The sequence below is a fragment of the Onychomys torridus genome, chromosome 7 (genome assembly GCF_903995425.1).
Source record: "Onychomys torridus chromosome 7, mOncTor1.1, whole genome shotgun sequence".
Classification (NCBI taxonomy): Eukaryota; Metazoa; Chordata; class Mammalia; order Rodentia; family Cricetidae; genus Onychomys; species Onychomys torridus.
Genome location: NC_050449.1, coordinates 67,211,973 through 67,231,574, shown reverse-complemented (window position 1 = coordinate 67,231,574; position 19,602 = coordinate 67,211,973). Strand labels below are relative to the sequence as shown.

Below are 19,602 nucleotides of genomic sequence, written 5' to 3'. Positions count from 1 at the left end.
GTGACCCTAACACCTGTCAAGAAAATAAATGTGTGGGTGGTGTGTATGGGGGCAGTGGTGTGTGTGTGTGTGTGTGTGTGTGTGTGTGTGTGTGTGTGTGTGTGTGGTGTGTGTATGTGTGTATGTGTATGTATTGGAGATGGTGTATGTGTGTGATATATGTATGTATATGTGATATATGGGTGATATGGGGGGTTAGGATGTGTGTGGTGTGTGTGTGGGGGGGGTGCTGTGAGGGGTAGTGTGTGTGTGGTAGGAGGGAGTTGGGGTGGGCAGTAGGGGTATGTGTGATATACATATGGTGTGTGTGTGTATGGTGTGAGGGGTGGTGTTGGGTAGGGGTGGTGTGTGTGTGTGTGTGTGTGTGTGTGTGTGTGTGTGTGTGTCTAATCTGGCAAGGTATAAAATGCATTATGTCCTCAAGAACAACACCAGCCCTTCCTTTAACAATGAAAACATGTAAAGCTGGAAATTTACCTCATTCTTTAGGGAGGGAATTTTTAATTAAAGGAAAACTACAGAGCAAATCTCTCCGTTGTAGCAGTACTTGGCTTACTTTTAATAAAAAGTTTTTGCAACAAAATATCTTATTTTCTCTTCCTAAAAAGAGCCAAATCCATAAACTGAAAAATAGGCCAGAAGCTCTGGCTAGCTACTTAGGCAGATTGTAAATGGCTGCAAAGGTTCAGGTTTATTAAAATCGTGCTCCCCTCTTTGTTCCGTGTGGAAGGTGTTTTCCTCTTGTATGTGATTTTTTCTTGTTTCCAAGTTCTTTTCATTATGTATCCTTATTTCTCATAAAAGCAAACCTTTGAGATTCAAACTAATCAATCAGAATGTAAGTAGAAAACTCTACAGACTACACCAAAGTTAAGAAATCTAATCATTTCATCAATTTAGCTTAAATCATTTAAGATATTAGTAAACAAATCAGTTTCCTAGGCTTTTGCGTTGTTAATCTTTTGATGCTTTATTCAGTTAGAATGTCTGACTTAATCCTGAGTGGGGAGTGTGTTGGCAAATGGTGGTTTCAATGTTTTCCAAAACCTAAATTGGAATCAGGCTTGGTTTTTCACGTCAAGCTTCCCTGGCAGCTTAGTCAAAAAGGAAAGCGGTCAACTGGGTAGCTCAGTTGGCAGAGAGCTCATCTGGCACCCGCAAAGTCCTGGGTTCAGTTTTCAGCATTGCATAAACGGGTGTCATTGATCACACCTGTTGCCTTAGCGAGTGGCAGGGGAGGAAGGATGCTCAGAAGGTCATACTCGGATGCATAACTGCTTTATAAGGTCAGAGAATGACCTATGATAGCCGTGCTTCCACTTTGGAATGTTTGAGTCTCTTATGTCTACAAACAGGCAGAGTGGAAGAATAAACAGCGAGCAACTGAAGAGCCGTAAACAGACAGCTCAGCATCAAACCGAGTGCTCAAAACTCCCAGCAGAGGTGCTGCAGCAGCCTGAGAGAGTCACCAAAGGGCAATACCCTCACATCAGGGCTTAGAAACATATTGCAGAAAATCAGCTGGAAGCATCCCTCTGGAATTCCAATCTACAGTCCCAAGGTGAAGCAGAGGGTCCCCTCAGATGGGGTTTCCAAGCGAAAGAGCAAATAGCAGCAGGTAGAAATGACATCATAAATTGGGGCCATACTCATCCAGCAGAAATGACTTATTGAAGCAGTCACACTGGAGTTCCAAGTTCAGAGCTCCCACCTTCTCCTTCCCTAGGCAGGCATTTTCATACTGTGGGATAAACAATAGTAACCTCTGTTAGAAATGCTTCCTCTTCCAGCTGCTCTCAAAGCTATAACGGCTTTACTCTTGAGCTGTTTTACTGTTCTCTGTCCCCCATTACACAGCCATGGGGCCAGCCTGACCCGTGACAGCGTCTTTGAAGGATACTTGAAATGAACATACTTGGGTCTCAAGTGGAGATGGGGACATTTCCTCCCACAGCCAGCTTTTCATTAAACTAAAATAGCACAGGAAAATTTATCAACATAATGTGCATTACAATAGTGAATTGGAAGCAAGCCTGGGATACATGAGAACCTCATTTAAAAACTGTTTATTTCAACAAAAATTCCAGATATATCCCCTTTAGGAATAATACAGAAATTCGATTGACCCAGCCTGGTTTTTCTCATTGTGTTGTTTTCAAAGTTAGCTCGTACTTATGACCTGGGAATGACATGGGAAAGTAGAGGAGGCAGCCACAGAGGAGTGCTGTTTCTAGATCATCTTCAAAGGTGTGGGAGACATCTCTCCACAGTTGCAGGGTAGGGGACAGGGGCAGAAAATGAGAAAAGTTAGGAAAGGAGGGCACTGTATAAGCAGACAGCCACTGTCTTTGCCAAATCTCTGAGTACTCAGTGTCCATATTCAACTCTCCTACTCCCAGGCTTACTGGGTGACATGGATGCATCTTCTCTCTTGTCCAAGACCTCATCTCAATGTGAAATCCACTTCATTGTGTTTATTTCCAAATCCAGTCTTGGGTAACCCTTTTCTCCTTTCCATAAGCATCTAGTCCGGTTCTTTGTTTATCTTGTGTCCAAAATTAGGAACAACTCGTCTTCCTCCCACACTCCCAGTCAGTATCTGCAGAGAAAGAGGGGGAAACAACTCAGACCTTCTCACTAAGTAAAGAGGAAGATCGGGAATAATCAATCTTGTTAGTTCACAGCAAATAAATAAATCTGGAAAGCAAATATAAGAATGCCTTCTCCATCGTGTGTCTAAAGAGGTTTCTTAGTCGATCAACTCAGCAGCCTTGGCATTTCTTTCTTGGTGAATTTATTCCATCCATTCGCCTCCAGATTGTGGGATATTCCATACATCTGTTTAGACTCTGCTCCTTTGGACAGGATTGTATTGTATCCAGCGATAGTGAAAGAAAAGGGGTCATCCCAGAAAGTACAGGCATGTGGCCTTCCTGTTGCTTTGCATTCAGTGACTCAAGATCACTTTAAGTGCAGCCCAAGTCAGACAAACCAGAGACATATTTGACAGTTCTATTTCCTGGAAATTTTACCAGGCTTCCAGGAAATGGGCTCCAAAATGATTTTATGAGTAAGTAACTACATAAGCCTAGAAATTGTACCTCTTAGCTATTGAATCCACTGTCTTAATTCCTCTCCTTCTACCAAATGCTCAGTAGCCTCGGGGGGAAAAAAGAAAATGCATCACCTTTAATCTAATCTTCGCCACCAACCACTCCATCACTGTCAGTGGGAGACTTAGGGAACTGGGGAAAGGAGGATGCTAAAAGCATCTCGGGACAGCACTTGATCTCTGAAGTTGTGCTTTAGAAGCATCTGTTCTTACACTCACACACCTACGGATAACTGAACAGCTGGCTTTCTTCAGTCGCGGTATTCCATATTGCAATGTTCTCAGCCAAGTTACCTGCGGGAGGGGTAAGATGCAGGGAGGGGGAGCCTGTGTTAGCCTAGCCCTTGTACCTTACCCATGGTCTGGTTGGCTCTGACGTGAATGTTAATCTATTATAATACATATTTGAAAGTGAAATGATTTATATATGTATATATATACATATACAAATTTTAAATTATTTCACATATGTCGCAGTTGGTAGGCTTTGTACTTCATCAGTATACCAAGCACAGTTGGGTCAGCTGTTCTACTCCAATGCCTTGAAACGCCTTAGCTTTCTATTGTGTGGTGATTAAAATCTTCAAATTTTGCCCTGTCATCTCTTGCACAAAGTTAACTACATATTTTAGGTTTATTACCTGTAGTTCCTCCATGCTTTAACATTACCACTGTGGAATGGACACACGAGTCATAAAACATGATAGAAAGCTAATTGTTTATCAGGTTTTAATTCTTTCACTGATTTGTGTATGTAATTGACAGTGGAAGTGTAAAACCCAATGTGAAACTCCACGACTTCAGAATAGCTATTTTAAGTGCATGTTTTCTCTCGTGTGTGGTTACTAGATTCTGGATAGCTACATAGATAGATGTGTCAATGACATGAAAGAAGAAGTAAAATTATTTAGGGGAACAAGTGGGAGGAGCAGGGGACAAAGGGGAAGGTAGCATGGGCAATGTGCTCAACATACATTATATACACTTGCATAAAGTGGCCTTATAGAGCCTAGTATAATAATATAATAACATAGTAAATAAATAATAAATGGAGACCAGCCATATAATACATAGAAGTTTTTGACTGATTAAAAAAATGAAGGATAAACCCAGAAATCTTAAGTGTGAAACAAAAGGTTCAAGTCGGTTGCAAAAAAAAAAAAAAAAAAAGATTTATAAAAGATGAAATAGATCTCAGAAAAGAAAAGATGTAATACTGACCAACAAGAAAAATAAAAAATGTGGAACATGTGCTAGCTGTTAAAATATTTGTGATGTAGGATGTAGAATGGGGGATTGTGAGAGAGACCATACATGAGCTCTCTGTGAGCATTGTAGTGTCTCTGTAAATCTAAACTGCTTCTTACCTATGAACACAATAGAGAAAAAGACTCATTGAGAAGTGTAGAGACCCTGGCTGTCTTCTGCAGAATCCTGAGTGTAGTTATAAGAGGCTCCTCGCTGATTCCTTTTATTTACTAAGTATCCATTGATATCACAGGGTCTGCCTTGGTGTTAAAGAAGGGACGGTGTGTTTGGGTGGATTATCTAATCTCTCTAAGTCTCAACTGTGTCTGTCACATTAACAAATGCAAAACTACTGACTAATAAGGGTCTGAGGGTATTTTGAGCTTGATGTCATAACAAAAGCGAAATCTTCAAGGCAAAGAATAATGAGACTTTCCAGTGGAGATGTGGGCAGTCATTTAGTGTCTATGCTTCCAACCTGGAACACTGCTCCCCCCCAAAAAAAAGACTAGTTAGAAATTGAAAGTCTAATGAAGGTAGTGTCTCTTCTTAATCTTGCTACATTAATATGTATGTACACTCATATGTGATTATAGTGCATATATGCTCATGCATTAGCTGTATAGAAATATACATTGTAATATATTGATAGCTATATATAATTGATAATTCTGTTTCTATGGACTAGTTTTTTTTTCATATCTTTAATGGTTGAAAAAAAATCTTGCTATACTTTTGTAACAAAAGCTAAAACCTCAGAAGAAATGAGACTGGTTAGTGTAACTTGTGAAGGAATAGAGTGCAGAAACATTTACCAGTCTCCATTATCTACAGATTCCTGTTTACTGCACCTGCTGTTTACAGGTGGAAAATCTCAAATCTCCATTTCCTGGGGCTGACAAGAATTCTGGTGATGTATTATCAAAAGTGACAAAGGGGACATCTGTATGCTTTGCGATGGCGTCAGTGTGAAGTTTATGACATCATAACTAGCATTTTTTCCTACATTTGGATTATTTTCTGTGACTCATGCAGACACTTCGGTCTCCATGTTTTCTTTTTACTATATAAACATTTACCTATGGATAGCAAAGGCATTAACATCTTAGCAAATTTTCATATAAAATTTTGAACAAATAACCAGATATTGCCATCCATATACCAGACAGGAGGCAAGCATGCTGTTGCCTGGGTCTCGGCACTGTCCTCCTGGGTTGATACAGAGCTCGGTTACCTGCCATCAACACAGGAAAATGGGTTTGTTTCCCATCCCACCATCTCTACTGCATTTTATTAACAAAATAGCTCTTAAACCTATAGTTTTATGCATGCATTTCTAAGAATGATAAAAATTTGTTTACTTAAGGTATTCTAAAGGGATTTCACTTTGGTGAAATTTCATAGATTTAGAGAATATTTATTGAAAACTGTTGCTGGAGATTTTCAAATACACATTTTTGAACAAACAGTTTCTAAATTAAAAATAAATTATGGAGTCATATATTACATAATAACCAATATGAATCAAACCCTGTCCAGCACTCTGGTAATAGTTATAAAATATTTTCTCAGTATTTCTATAAATACCTGCTAACATGGGTTCTATCACTGTCAGTTTGCAGATAAAAGATTCAGAGAACTTGAGTCAGAGAGGAAGTAGTTAGTTCTCAACCCTGTTAAAAACCAATAAACCATTTTCATATGCAATTATCCATTATACACCTAAATTAACATGTAGATTAATCTACATATTGATATATATGTACAAAAATTTTAAAAATGACAATTAGGGTAGTCATCAATCTGATTACAGGGGAAGGCCAGTTCAGGGACCCTTCCACTATTGCTTGGAGTCTTAGCTGGGGCCATCCTTGTGGGTTCTGGGAATTTCCCTGGTACCAGGTTTCACACTAACCCCATAATGGCCCCCTCTATCAAGATTATCAAGATATCTTTCCCTGCTTTCCCTCTCTGTCCCTTCCCCAACTCAACCATCCTGTTCCTTCATGCTCCCCTGCCACCTCCACTTATCGCCCCTCCCCCATGCAAAATCCCAATTCGCTCAGGATATCTTATCTATTTCCTGTTCCTAGGAAGATCCATGCATGTCTGTCTTAGGGTCATAGAACCTTCATTCAGTAACTGATGGAAGCAGATGCAGAGATCCACAGCTAAGCACTGGGCAGAGCTCCTGGAGTCCAGTCAAAAAGAGGGAGGAGGGATTGTATGAGCAAAGGGGCAAGATTATGATGGGGAAACCCACAGAGACAGCTGACCCCAGCTAGTTGGAGCTCACAGTGGGACCAGGATTTATCCCTAGTGCATGAACTGGCTTTTGGGAGCCCATTCCCTATAAAGGGGTGCCGTGCTCAGCCTGGATACAGAGGAGAAAGGGTTGGTCCTGCCTCAACTTAATATGCCAGACTTTGTTGACTCCATGGGAGTTTCCTTACACTCTTTATGTTATATATAAAATTGTCACTTTATTAGTGGCAAAATACTGCTGTGATTTGTTGTCTATGTGTAAAATTGGGGATGGAATAAATTGAAATAGTTTCATTTTGTTTTCAAATGCAAGTTCAGGGATGTCTAGAACTCTCTTATAAACCCCAAGTTAAAGATTCCACCACCAGAGGGGATGAACGATGAGAGTCAGGGAACGTGGTGGGATTAAACCTGCTACCTGATTTAATGAGCCTTAGGGAAAGTGATGCACAGCAAGTGACTAGCTGATTCTCAAAGAATGCTTAATCAGAGACAGAGAAGCATGGGAGAGTCTACAAAATAGAGTCAGAAAAAATCTGGTAGCACAGCTTTGGGTAATATTGGGTAGCTTTTGTCAACAAAAGGAGATGGAGGAAATGTGGACATTAGTAACAGACTAGAACCTACAGGCTGATCTCAAATCAGAGGGATTTTCTTCTGATCAAATTTGATTTCATGGTTTCTTCTGTATACTGAGTGCTAAGTATATTGTGTATACTATGTATATATTGGGTGTTATGGTTTGGCTATGAGGCATGTCACAGGGAAAGCCTATGGCAGATGAGGACATGGTCTCTAGCCAGTGGCTTTATTGAAAAACAATTGGATTATGGGAACACTGGTGTCATCAGACTATTAGTGCATTCATAGCTGAAGGGGCTGTTCTTAATAGAACATGGGGCCTGGTTGGAAGACTACTCAATGGAGTCAAGCCTTTAGAACATAGATCTTGCCCTTCCCCTCTCCTTTCTCCTCCCCTCTCCTTCCCCCTTCCCCTCTCCTTCCCTTCTTCTCCTCCTCCCTTCCCCTCTCCATTCCCCTCCTCTCTCCTCCCCCTTCCCCTCTCTTCCCCCTTCCCCTCTCCTCCCCCCTCTCCTCTCCTCCCCACCCTCTCTCCTATGCTCACTCTTCCTATATTCTCTCTGCCTCTGCTTCCTAGCTACTCTTAACTGAGTACCTCTGTTCCACATCCTCCACAGAGTGATGCTCAGCTTCACCTCAGGCCGAAAGCAATGGGGCCCACCACGAACTGGAATCAGGAAGCCAACAAAGTTTATCACCTCTCTCTGTAGTTTCTCTTAGGTGTTTTGTAACAAAGAACAGAACCTTTCACAGTGTGTAAAGTACCTGCCTGTAACTGTGACACTGTTTCATACTCTGACCACTTTCTGAATGTCCATGGCAATGAAATTAGTTTGTTGCTCAGCTGAGGAATTTCTAGGATGTGGATATGTTGTCAAAGAAAATTTTGCAAATTTTAAAAGTGGAAGTACCTAAACCAAGATCGTTACGGCATGTTTGACTCTGCTGTCTTGGCTATAGGCAATAGACTGGAACAGGACAGAATTTTGCCATTTGTTACTTAGTGGATCATACTTTTCTCACATCTCACATGGTACCTTGGGTACCATGGCTGGAAGGGGTCAATAGAGACTCCTCATTGATAATTCAATGGATATCTCTTTATAAGTTGGTCAGGCTTACAGTCAGTTTCCAACATCATGTGCCCCTTAGAGCAGTAGCCAGCGGTCACTGACCTGTTCACATTTATTTTCAGTGAGTGTCATAACTCGACAGATCGAATCAAAGTCCGAGTATGGGATGAAGACGATGACATAAAATCCAGAGTTAAGCAGCACTTCAAGAAGGAGTCAGATGATTTTCTGGGACAGACAATTGTGGAAGTCAGGACTCTCAGTGGCGAGATGGATGTCTGGTACAACTTAGGTGATTATTTTTATACCTACTTGAAAATGAGTTAAAATTCAAGAGTTTCTGTGACATAGATTATATTCACCTATAATTAAAATTGAATGCCTTTGCAGATCATTCTGTTGACCTCTTAGTTGGGTTAGTTTCATTAGCAATGAAGGGAAATTATTGATTAAAATTTTATATTATTGAAAGACATTGTTAAATCGAAGATGAAAATAAAAAAACTCAAAGAATCAACTGAATGTCTTTTTAGAGAAGAGTTTATATCACTCTTGATTTTAGATGTATAATATACATCTTCAAAGACATTTGTCTAATGTTTGGGAAATCTGAGACTGCTCTTTTATTTATTCTGTTTACTAATGAAAAATTAGCAATAAAAATATAGTTGGAGGGCTAGAGAAATGGGTCATCAATTAACAGCATTTTCTGCTCTTTCAAAGGACCCAGGTTTAGTTCCCAGAACTTATGTCAAGTGGCTCACAACTACCTGTAACTCTAGCTTGAGGGATGCAATGCCTTCTTCTGACCTCCATAGACAACCACAAATGCATGGCATGAATTCACAAAGACACCCATATGTACATAAATTAACTAATTAAAAAGAAAGGTAGTTTTTTTGTGTAGTTGTGATTCCTTTAAATGGTGATGAAAAAGTAAGCTTTCATTAGCGAAGACAAGAAGAATTGATGTGGCTTTAGTATGGGGTCCAACTGTGAAGACATCAATAATAAGTTTGGCTGGCATGACACTTAAATGAACTTTTAGTATGGAAACAGGAGTAAAACAACTTTGAATTTGGCTTTTACTTGAATAAAAAATAATGGACTCTTTATAATAGTACAAATTTACAGTTATCTCAGTTTCCATAAAAGATGCCATTCAAATATTTCTTAATGACAGCCTAGGAAATGGTAAATTAAATTTTTGAGTATTGGCTGGTCATGAACCCAACCGAAGCTGACACAGCCCCAAGGCTGCAAAGATTTACTGCTTAGGTTCACAATGCACTTTATCAATGTACAGAATGTTGGCTTAAAAAAAAACCCTACAAACTTATTAATATAATAGTTTTCAAAATAAACTCTCATTGAGTTAATAAAACTCTAAATTATGTAACAACTTAAAGAAACAGGAAATGTAACTTAATATAAACACAAATGATTTGGCTACACTGAGAACTCATTAACAAAAATAGTTAAAGAATCTTAATTAAAAAACGTTGGTACTTCTCCTTATTGGAATCTAAGCTTGAAACTAAGTTAAAACTCCCACATCTTGTTTAAATTATTAAGTAACTTTACATATGAAACCAAGATGTTAAAGGAAGAAAACTTCAGTTCCTATGCAATACTCAAAAATCATATTTTAATTAGAAACTAGCTTTTACATGATTTTTTTTCTGTAATAAATTACCATCCTCTTGAACTAAAGCATAGAGTTATATGTCAGAACAGAAGTTCTTGTATCTTATTGTTTGGATGATATATACCTGGTTATAACCAGTTTGCTAGGGAGCTTAGCTGTGAAGCTTGGTTGAATGGCTGCCCATCTGTGATGTGAAGCCACGTTTTAAACTGTGATACTGTGTAGAAAACCTTTTCTTCAGCACCTTCCACTGCCTGGGGGGTACTTATGTCCCCTCACTTCCTTGTCCTTTGCTTTCTAGGAGGGAAAGAAGAAGGGAGAAAGGCAGGAAAGGAGAGACATGAAGAGATAGAAATGGAATTCATTTGCATTTCTTAAGCTTTTTAAAAATCCCTCAGTATGACCAACCCTTACAAATAATTCACCTGTTCTTCCTGTGAACTGCATCCTTTCTCATCACTTGGAATTCACCCTAGAGCATAAAGCAGTGCTTGCTCAAGCAGAGTCAATGGCTCCTGGATTTGAGGGATAGCTTAAGTTCCAAGCTTCCCAGGAGCTCTGGAAGGGGTGGCTGGCTTTCACTTACTGCTAACTGAAAACACCATAGATGTTAAGAGTAAAAGAATTCCTGACCAAGTCTGCTGGGCCAAGATTGTAATTCTATTTCCTCGGAAGGCAGAGGCAGGAGGGTCACCAGGCCAAGGCTTGCCTGGATAATTTAGCAAGGACCTGTCTCAAATTAAAAAGCGAGAAATTGGCTGGAGATATAGCTTAGTGGTAGAGCTCTTCCCTTGCAAGTATGAGACCTTGAGTTTAATCCTTGGTTGAACAAAACAGCAGGAATGGGTGTGGTGTCCTAGCAAGTGGGCAAAACTCTGATGATTCTGTACCGCTAAAGAAAGAACTTTTCACGACTCATTCCTGCTAGACAGCAAAGATGAGAAAATCAAGAGGCATCCCACACAGAAAAGGCAAGCTTCTTAATCTAATGTGGCTAAAAACACAGATATGTTTAGGAAAAGGGTCAATTAAAGAGGTTTTCAGCACTAACCTCCTATTGTTTTATTTAGTTCCTATTTTTTCTTATAAATGGTGACCTTCCTTCCATGTATTTCCTCTGTGGAATGGGTGTCAATTTCACATCCTCAATCTACATTCATACTCTAGGAATTCTGTGACTGTAAATTGCTCTCAAAGCTCTGATAGGTGTGTACTGCTCCTCCTGACTCAAATCCACTTATTGAATAAAATTGATTATATTTTGATTCCATTCAAATAATTAATACTACATTTACAAATAAACACAGGCTGTAGACAGACTCTATGAAAGCTGCTTTCATCTTCTTAGCCAGAATTTGGTTCATTTTTGAAGTGCAGAAAGAGCAAGAGGATGCCAAAGAGGAGTTTTCAGATGAGACAGTTTCCTCGTGAAATTTTATGCTCCGATTATCTTGCTTGTAATTGCCACACGATGAATTGAATTTTACTGTGTAAGGGCAGGGGATCCTTTGATCTTCTGTCTGAACTCTCTACAGGCAGTTTAACAATTACAGCAGCACATCAGGCAGGCATTGTCTATGGGGGTCATGGTTACTTAGTCACTTATGATATAGAAAAAAATGAGGTGTTCCTAGGTAAGCTTCTTGTGTGTGTGTGTGTGTGTGTGTGTGTGTGTGTGTGTGTGTGTGTCTGTCTGTGTGCGCGTGCACGCATAAACATATGTATTGTCTGTGCATGTGTATATGCATATGTGTGGCTAATTTTGATTTTATTAATTAAATTTGTTTTTAAAGAGCCACTATTTTTATTTTATGTGTATGAGTGTATCATCTGCATATGTATACATAGCATGTACATGCCTGGTAACCCTGGAGGCAAGAAGAGGGCATTGAAACTCCCGAAACCAGAGTTAAAGACGGTTGTGAGCTGCCATGTGGGCCCTGGGATTAAACCCAGATCCTCTGCAAGAACAGCAAGTGGCCTGAACCATTGAACCATCTCTCCAGCCCATGCATTTGTTTTGAAACAATTTTACACGTGTATAAAACATATGGACCACTTTCACCCACCAGCTTTTCACCCCTAGCAATACTCATTCCCCCACATAAATCCCTCTTTCATGTGCATGTCTATTCGTTCTGTTTTGTGACCCACCGAGATTAAAAGAGCCAGCCCTTGTGCCCAGGTGGGGGTGGCTCTCCAGTGAACATAAAACTAGAGACAGTGGTTCCCCTCTCCCCCCGAATCTCTCAATAGCCAATCCTTTAGAGATAAAAGGTAGGGCCCCATTAGCCCCTCTCCCTTCTTGACTGATTGCTGATATGGCCAGTCTTAGGTAGGCCCAGTGCAGGTATCTATGGTTGTGGCGAGTTAGTACATTAGGGAACTTGAATTACTTGAATTAGAATTATGTTCTGGTTAAAATAACTGACCAAGGACATTTTTGCTTTCCCTCAGAGAAACGGACAGATAAGTCAGCTGTGTCTGGAGCCATCCGACTGAAAATCAACGTGGAAATAAAGGGAGAGGAGAAGGTGGCACCATACCACATACAATATACCTGTTTACATGAGGTAACTAGCAAAACAAATTTTATTAAAAGTGAAACATGGAGCAGGGTGGGGGGGGGTGCTTGTTATGAATTGCAGAACAAACCCTGGGTTTTGAAAAGTCATGGAATTAGTTTTGTGGAGTTCAGACTGCCTGTGGTAGCCGGAGTTGTGCTGAGCCTGTGGTAGCTAGGGCTGTGCTGACTGAGCCTGTGGTACCTGGGGCTGTGCTGGGCCTGTGGTTAGCAGGAGCTGTGCTGACTGAACCTGTGGAAGCAGGTAGTGAGCTGGCCCTTTAGGGGGATTTCAGAATGAGCACTTCAGGGTGGTAGACATAGAACCCGACTCACCAGTTCCTGTCTGGTCCTTGGTGTACACACACTGACCAGTGCCCTGGGCCACCACAAGCTCTGGAGAGGTAAGAAGTGTCACTGAAGACCTTCTTAGGTGAAAATGATACCTTTTCAAATATCCAAAAGAATGAGATGAAGCTGAGGACCGTTCCTTGCCCTGTGCTCTGGGGGAGGAGGAGAGAACACTTTCCCAAGAGGGAAAGGCATCAGCAAGATGTCTGTGCTGGTTCCGCTCTGGTCACTGGACAAAACACCCAACAAAAAGCAATTGAGGACAGAAAAGGTTTATTTGGGCTCACAGTTCCACACTGTAATCCATCCCGGGAAGTCCTGGAGGCAGGACCTGAAGCAGTGGCTCACATCAGTCAAGAGCAGAGAGAGAGCAAAGGCCTGCTTCTGCTCAGTGCTCGCTCTCCTTGGCGTTCAGCCCATGGCCCAGCCTGGGAAGTGGTGCTGCCAGTTTCCACAGTCCCCCACGTACAGTCTCAGACTCCAACCTGACCTATGCAGCCTCTCACCGAGCCTCTCTTCCCAGGCGACTCTACAGTATGTCAAAGTGACACTAAGCTAACCATCCCAATGCCATTGCTTTTTATGCATTAATTTTCCTAAATACATTTATGAAAATCCCTGTGTCCAAACACTTGACACTGTAAAGATTTGCATGCCATTTTTACCAAAGAATAAGGAATGGTGTTTCAGTTGTTCACAGAGTAAGCAGATACAGGATTTATGGTTACTTTTATGACCAATATGCTGGTGGTATTATGTCAATAAAGAGCATTCTGGTTTCTGACTAATAAAAAGCAACAATCAACTCAGGATCTCTGGCCTTGGAAACCTAGCAGAGAAGATGTGTGCTTTAGACTGTGCTTTCTAGAGTTTTTTAATTTGAAAGGAAAGGCTCAGTGGGTAAAGATGCTTGCTACCAAGTGTTACCACCCAACTTCCACATATGGGATCCACACAATGTAAAGAGAAAACCAGCTCTCACAAGCTATCCATGACCTCCATGTGTGTTCTACAGACACTGCCCTCCCGCCAAACGTAAATTTAAAAAGATAGAGAAATGTCTATAGCCAATAAAAAGGTTCTTCTAGGCTACAGCATCTATACTTGTTAGACACAAAAGGGAATTCAATGGGGTGAGTTCTTTAATTACAAAATTTCCAAACATTTATCTTTAATCTCAACTCTTTTCCTGGCCCTTACCGTTCTGTTTCTGAAGCCTCATAGTATTATGTGATGATCTTCTGTATGATCATGGTTAACAACCCATTATCCAACCAGGACACTGTAATTTACTCAGAGTTCATGAATGTAAAAATATATTATCTTATGTAGAAACATTTACATATGAACATGCTTGCTTCCTCCTGGAAATGGCTGGGTGAACAAACAAATTAATTATTGATTCTGCAGACTCCCAGACAGAAGCAAAGGCAGATTTCCTATAATAAATTCAGTTTAATATAAGCTAAGATGCTCCCGTTGCATTCAGAAGCTGGTGACATAAATGTGATAACAATATAGGGATATTCTACAGAAAAACATAGTTAAATATTCCTAGTCTGTCCTGAAGAATCCCTGAACTGTAAATTGCTTGCTTTCAGAACCTGTTCCATTACTTGACTGAAGTGAAGTCTAATGGCCGTGTAAAAATACCAGAGGTGAAAGGTGATGAAGCCTGGAAGGTCTTCTTTGATGATGCTTCTCAAGAAATAGTGGATGAATTCGCCATACGTTATGGGGTTGAGTCCATTTATCAAGCTATGACGTAAGTGAAGTGGGACACTGGAGTGGTCACAAATCTCCGTTAAAATTCATGGGAAAGAAAGAGGGGCCTTCACTTTGATTCTTTACTTTTTTACATTTATTTATTTACTGTGTGTGTATGTGTATGTACTTGCCATGGCATGTCTGTAGAGGTCAAGGAACAAATTGCAGGAGTCTGTTCTCTCCTGGCACTGTGTGGGGTTCTGGGACTCAAACTCAGAATGTCAAGCTTGTTGAAAAACACTCTTACCTGACAGCCATTTTGCCGGCCCTCATCTCAATTCTTCTAGCCCAAATGCAACTAGTCAAAGAGAGCATCTCTTTACATTGTGCATATGCTGCCACGTGCAGCAGTAAGATAGTAAGTCTCAGAGAATTCACCATCACCATCCTCCCACCTCTGTTCCATTTTGGAAACGGAAAGCCTTCACTAGCATCATTGGCATAGGAGATTTAGAAATGCCCACCTGAGACCCATTGATGAGATATGATATTCTGAGAGCAGACCAACACCCTGTAACATGAACATCTTTTGGTGTCTAAGGAAAGTAAAGCCTTGGCACACCCAAGATTCCATAGCTGTTAGCGTCTGAAGCACAAGGAGTCATTGTAGTAAGGTAAGTCATTGTAGTCATTAGGTAAGGAACTAGGCTGAGTCCTTCCTTCAATATGTATAGTATTACTGTTATAAATAAAGCAAAGATGTGTGTGGTACTGATAGACCTCGCTGCTACAGTGGCTGGGGTAATGAGTGGGCTTACACAGATATCTGACCCTAAGAGGGGTATCAGCTAGGACTTAGAATTGGGTCACTTATTCTCCATGGTGGATGTTTCATACCTGGTCTATGTTTGTAAGTACATTTAGTCTATCATCTATACACAATGTGTAATAGTAAAGGGTTTATAGGCATATGTTAATGTAAGTGCATGTATTAACAGCAAGGTCATATTTTCATGTGCAGTGAATGGATGATGCATGAGATAAGCAATTAATTCTATTCATAGAAATGATAGGTTTTGTCCTAATTTCATCTCTGTTGCTGTGATAAAAAATGCCCTTGATTAAAAGCAGCTTAGGGGAGTAAGGGTTTAGTGTAGCTCAAAAATTCAGATTACAGACCTACAAGGAAATCAAGGCAGCAAGAGTGTGAGAAGACTCCTCAAACCCACAGTTAAGAGCAGAGAGAAAAAGAATGCATGTGTACTCTTTTTCTTGTGCTCAGCTCAATCTCTCTTGTCTTACACAATTCAGGAGCCCCTGCCTAGGGCATGGTGCCACTCACAGTGGACTGGGTCTTCTCACATCAGTTATATTAATTAAGACAGTTTTCCACAGACCAACCCAATGTCTACAAACCTTTACTGGGACTCTTTTTCAGGTGATTCTAGGTTGCCTTACATTAACAAAACTATCATAAGTAATTTACAGCAAAATCAGCGCTCTTCTCCAAACTATAGCAGTCATGGCATTTACTCACCAGCCATGGTTCCAGAACAGAATTATGTAAGAATGAATTCATGTTTAAAGTACTAAAACAAAGGGTCTGAGGAGATGGCCTCATGGCTAAAGTGTTTGCTGTACAAGCATAGGCACCTGATTTCAAATCCCCAGTACCCACATTAAGAGCTGGGCATAGCAGCGTGTGCCTGTCACCCTAGTGAAGGAAAAGAGGAGATGAGGATCCCTGGGACTCAGTGGTCAGCCACTAGAGTCAGCTTGAGAGTTCTGGCTTACTGAGAAACCCTGTCTCAAAAAATAAAGTGGAGAGGGATTGAAGAACACACTAGATGTTGAACTCTGGCCTCTACATGTGTGGGCACTGACACCTGCATATGTTTTCGTGAACACACACTTTGGTAGATGGTGTTTCTTTTCAATTTATATAATGTCCTGGTGCTGAATAATAATGATCACACTTTTAGACATACAAGGGATCTTAGAGGTCACAAACTAGAGACTTCCTGCACAATCTAGAAACTCAGTTTTAATCTCTCTGACTAATGGCCACCCACTTCTCCTGCCCACATCTTGCAGCAGGGACTCACTGTCAGGGCAATCTATTTTCCACTCCAGCAGCTGTAAGGGAATCAGTGACTTTGATGTCTGTTTTATCCCATGCCAAGTGCTATGTAACTTATCAGAACACATAATATAAAATTGAGCACAATTGACATGCAACTATGATTAACAATGTAAATGAGCTGTTCAATGTGGAAACACTCCCAAGCAAAGGAAAGAATCTAGTGCAGTTATAGCAAAAGATCTCTGGGTGCTGACACCAGAGTCCTTCTCTCCTATTTTCTGTATTCTGGGAAAAATGACTAAAATACTGGTCAACACCAGGTAGCTGAAAGAGGAAAACCAGCATGTCTCATAGCCTTCAGTATATTTTCTCACCTCTCAAGCTCAACAATATGAAGTTAACAAACTCTGGATTCCTATCTGATAAGTGACCTGCAGATCAAGGGATGTTTTCCTATGTGCACTCCACTTTAGCAAGCTCCTGTTGACACCAGATAGTGGTCTGAAGCTAGGATTGGCAACTGCTTTTTTTCTGTGATGCTCAGACAGTAAGTGGGGCGGGATCTGCTGTCTCCCTGTCTCGCTCAATCCTGCAGTCCTAGTATGATAGTTGATGATCAAGCAAACACTCAGATATGGCTAGTTCAGCTGAGACATCTCCACTCCTCCGGCCTACATCTTGCAGCAGGGACTCGATGTCAGGGAAATCTGTAAGGGATTTAAAGATTTGGGGGTTATTGTTCAGTTTTAATTTCTGTGTATATGTGTGTATCTCAGGGAGTTTTTATGTACCATGTGGGTGCAGGAGCCCACAGAAGCCAGAAGAGGGTATCAGATCCCTTGGAACTGGAATTATAGATAGTTGTGAACTACCATGTGGGTGCTGGAAACTAAACCCAGGTCCTCTGCAAGAGCAGTGAGTGCTCTTAACTACGGAGCATCTCTCCTAGCTCCTGCCGAAATCTTTTCTGTTCAGACTTGACTTGAGGGCTACAAACTATGGCAACTTGCTGGAGTCAGTTCTCTCCTTCCACCATTTGGGTCTTGGGGTCGAACTTAGGTTATTGAGTTTGTTGGCAGGTACCTTTACCCACTGAGCCATTTTTCCAGATACATATGTGTTTTCCCCACTTTTTCCATTAACATTGTCCAGGACAAATTTTGTTTTAATAATACAAAATTTGCCATTACCTTGTAATAAGAACAAAAAAAAATCTATTTAGAATCTAATAATCCTTAAATTACAGTCTCTTCATTTACTCATATTAGCAATCTGTGATTGGTGCTAGAAATGAATTGCTTTTATAGACTGATAATCATCTCTAATTGTGTGTCAATATGTCAGCACAGTCTAAAAAAACTACAATTATATTTAAGGAATATAATGCAGAGAGCAGCTTGGAGGTGACTTGGGTTCTAAATAAATTGGTACAGATTGAAATCTTGACAAGTCATTGTTTTTCCTTCACTGTGTTGGAAGTTCTGGGTTCAGGCTAGAAACTGAATACATGCTTGCAATAGAAGGAACCAGAAGTAGAGGTTTCTATCAACATAATTTTTGAATCTCATTTTCTCCTGGACTATCTCTGGATGCCAGAGGTTTTCAATTGCCAAAAGCAAATAAAGGAGAAAAGATGAATTTAATTAAATTGGTGTATGTGACTCCTTCCCTGTGTAAGTTGTACTGAAATTTTTTGTTGCATACCACCCTGATCCCTTATAACAATTTGAAAATAAACTTCCAGATACTGACACTTATTGGCAGGGGTTGAAAATGCTTTTCAGGGGTAGTTTAGCCATGCTTCCAAAATGCTATTTCTGTAACTGAAATGTAAGTTAATTTCCAATTGATTGTTGGCAAAATAAAATAAAATATCTACTGGGAAAGGGCAGTTTATGTATGCAAACATCATAGTTACATGTATGAAATAGTTAACCAGTATTTCTCTATTGTTTTGAAACCTTTGCTTTAAGGCACAAAAATAAATGCATAAATAACATATCAGAAGGGGAGTAGTTTGTGAGCATTCCCCATATCCACAAGAACAGTATAGCTGGAGAAATAAGTTATTGGTCTTTTTATGTCCCCAAACTTATTTGTAAAGACCACCAATGTTGGGCTGGAGAGATGGCTCAGAGGTTAAGAGCACTGACGGTTCTTTCAGAGGTCCTGAGTTGAATTCCCAGCACCCACATGGTGGCTCACAACCATCTGTAATGAGATCTGGTGCCCTCTTCTGTGTACATAATAAATAAATAAATCTTAAAAAAAAAAGACTGCCAATGTCACACCTTGTCTTCCTACCATATAGAAGGTTTTCCCAAATAGGAATTCCCAAGACCGAAACTGACTGGTTATCACTTTAGCTTTTGAAAGCTGCTGGTTAGAGGGCTAGTCAGTCTTTTGATGTCAGGTTCCCTTCCACACTGGTTACTATACAAAGGTGTTTATAGAGTTCCTGCTTTATCAGGTAAGAACCAAAACCCTCTTTCCATCAAGAAAGAGAAACTCCAATCTGCCACATTAAAAGTTTCCAAGGCACTGTGGTTGTTATCTGTATTTCTTGTGGGCCAGCGCTTCAGAAGGAAACTCCAGGCAGCTGCTTTTTAATGTTAGGTCACCATACAAAGGAATAGACTTCATTATGGTGTTTTCTTAGATCCACATCAACGTCCTTTGCTTTGCTTCACTCCCCTCCCCCACCGCCCTTCCCTATAACACACCCAGACTTTCTGATGCCTTTTCTACTTTCATGTTTATCCTTTGGCCCTCTCTTTCTCCCTCTCCTCTTCATCAAAATCTCTTCCCTCCTTCTGATTGCCCCCATTCTACTTTCATAATACACACACACACACACACACACACACACACACACACACACACACGCATGCATACACACAGATATATAAATGTAAATCAAGAGTCTGTATGTGAGAGAAAATATGGTATTTGTTTTTATAATTCTGGCTT

At 40.4% G+C, this 19,602-nt stretch overlaps 1 protein-coding gene across 5 annotated transcripts in view; it reads left to right on the top strand.

The window, feature by feature from the left end:
• Positions 1-19,602, top strand: part of Unc13c (unc-13 homolog C) — a 427,893-nt gene that overhangs the window by 206,761 nt on the left and 201,530 nt on the right. For all 5 annotated transcript variants that reach the window (XM_036192012.1, XM_036192007.1, XM_036192008.1 and 2 more), the window contains 3 exons: positions 8,403-8,572; positions 12,386-12,501; positions 14,444-14,607. In XM_036192012.1, coding sequence (XP_036047905.1) covers positions 8,403-8,572; positions 12,386-12,501; positions 14,444-14,607 — 450 coding nt within the window. The remainder of the gene's footprint in view (positions 1-8,402; positions 8,573-12,385; positions 12,502-14,443; positions 14,608-19,602) is intronic.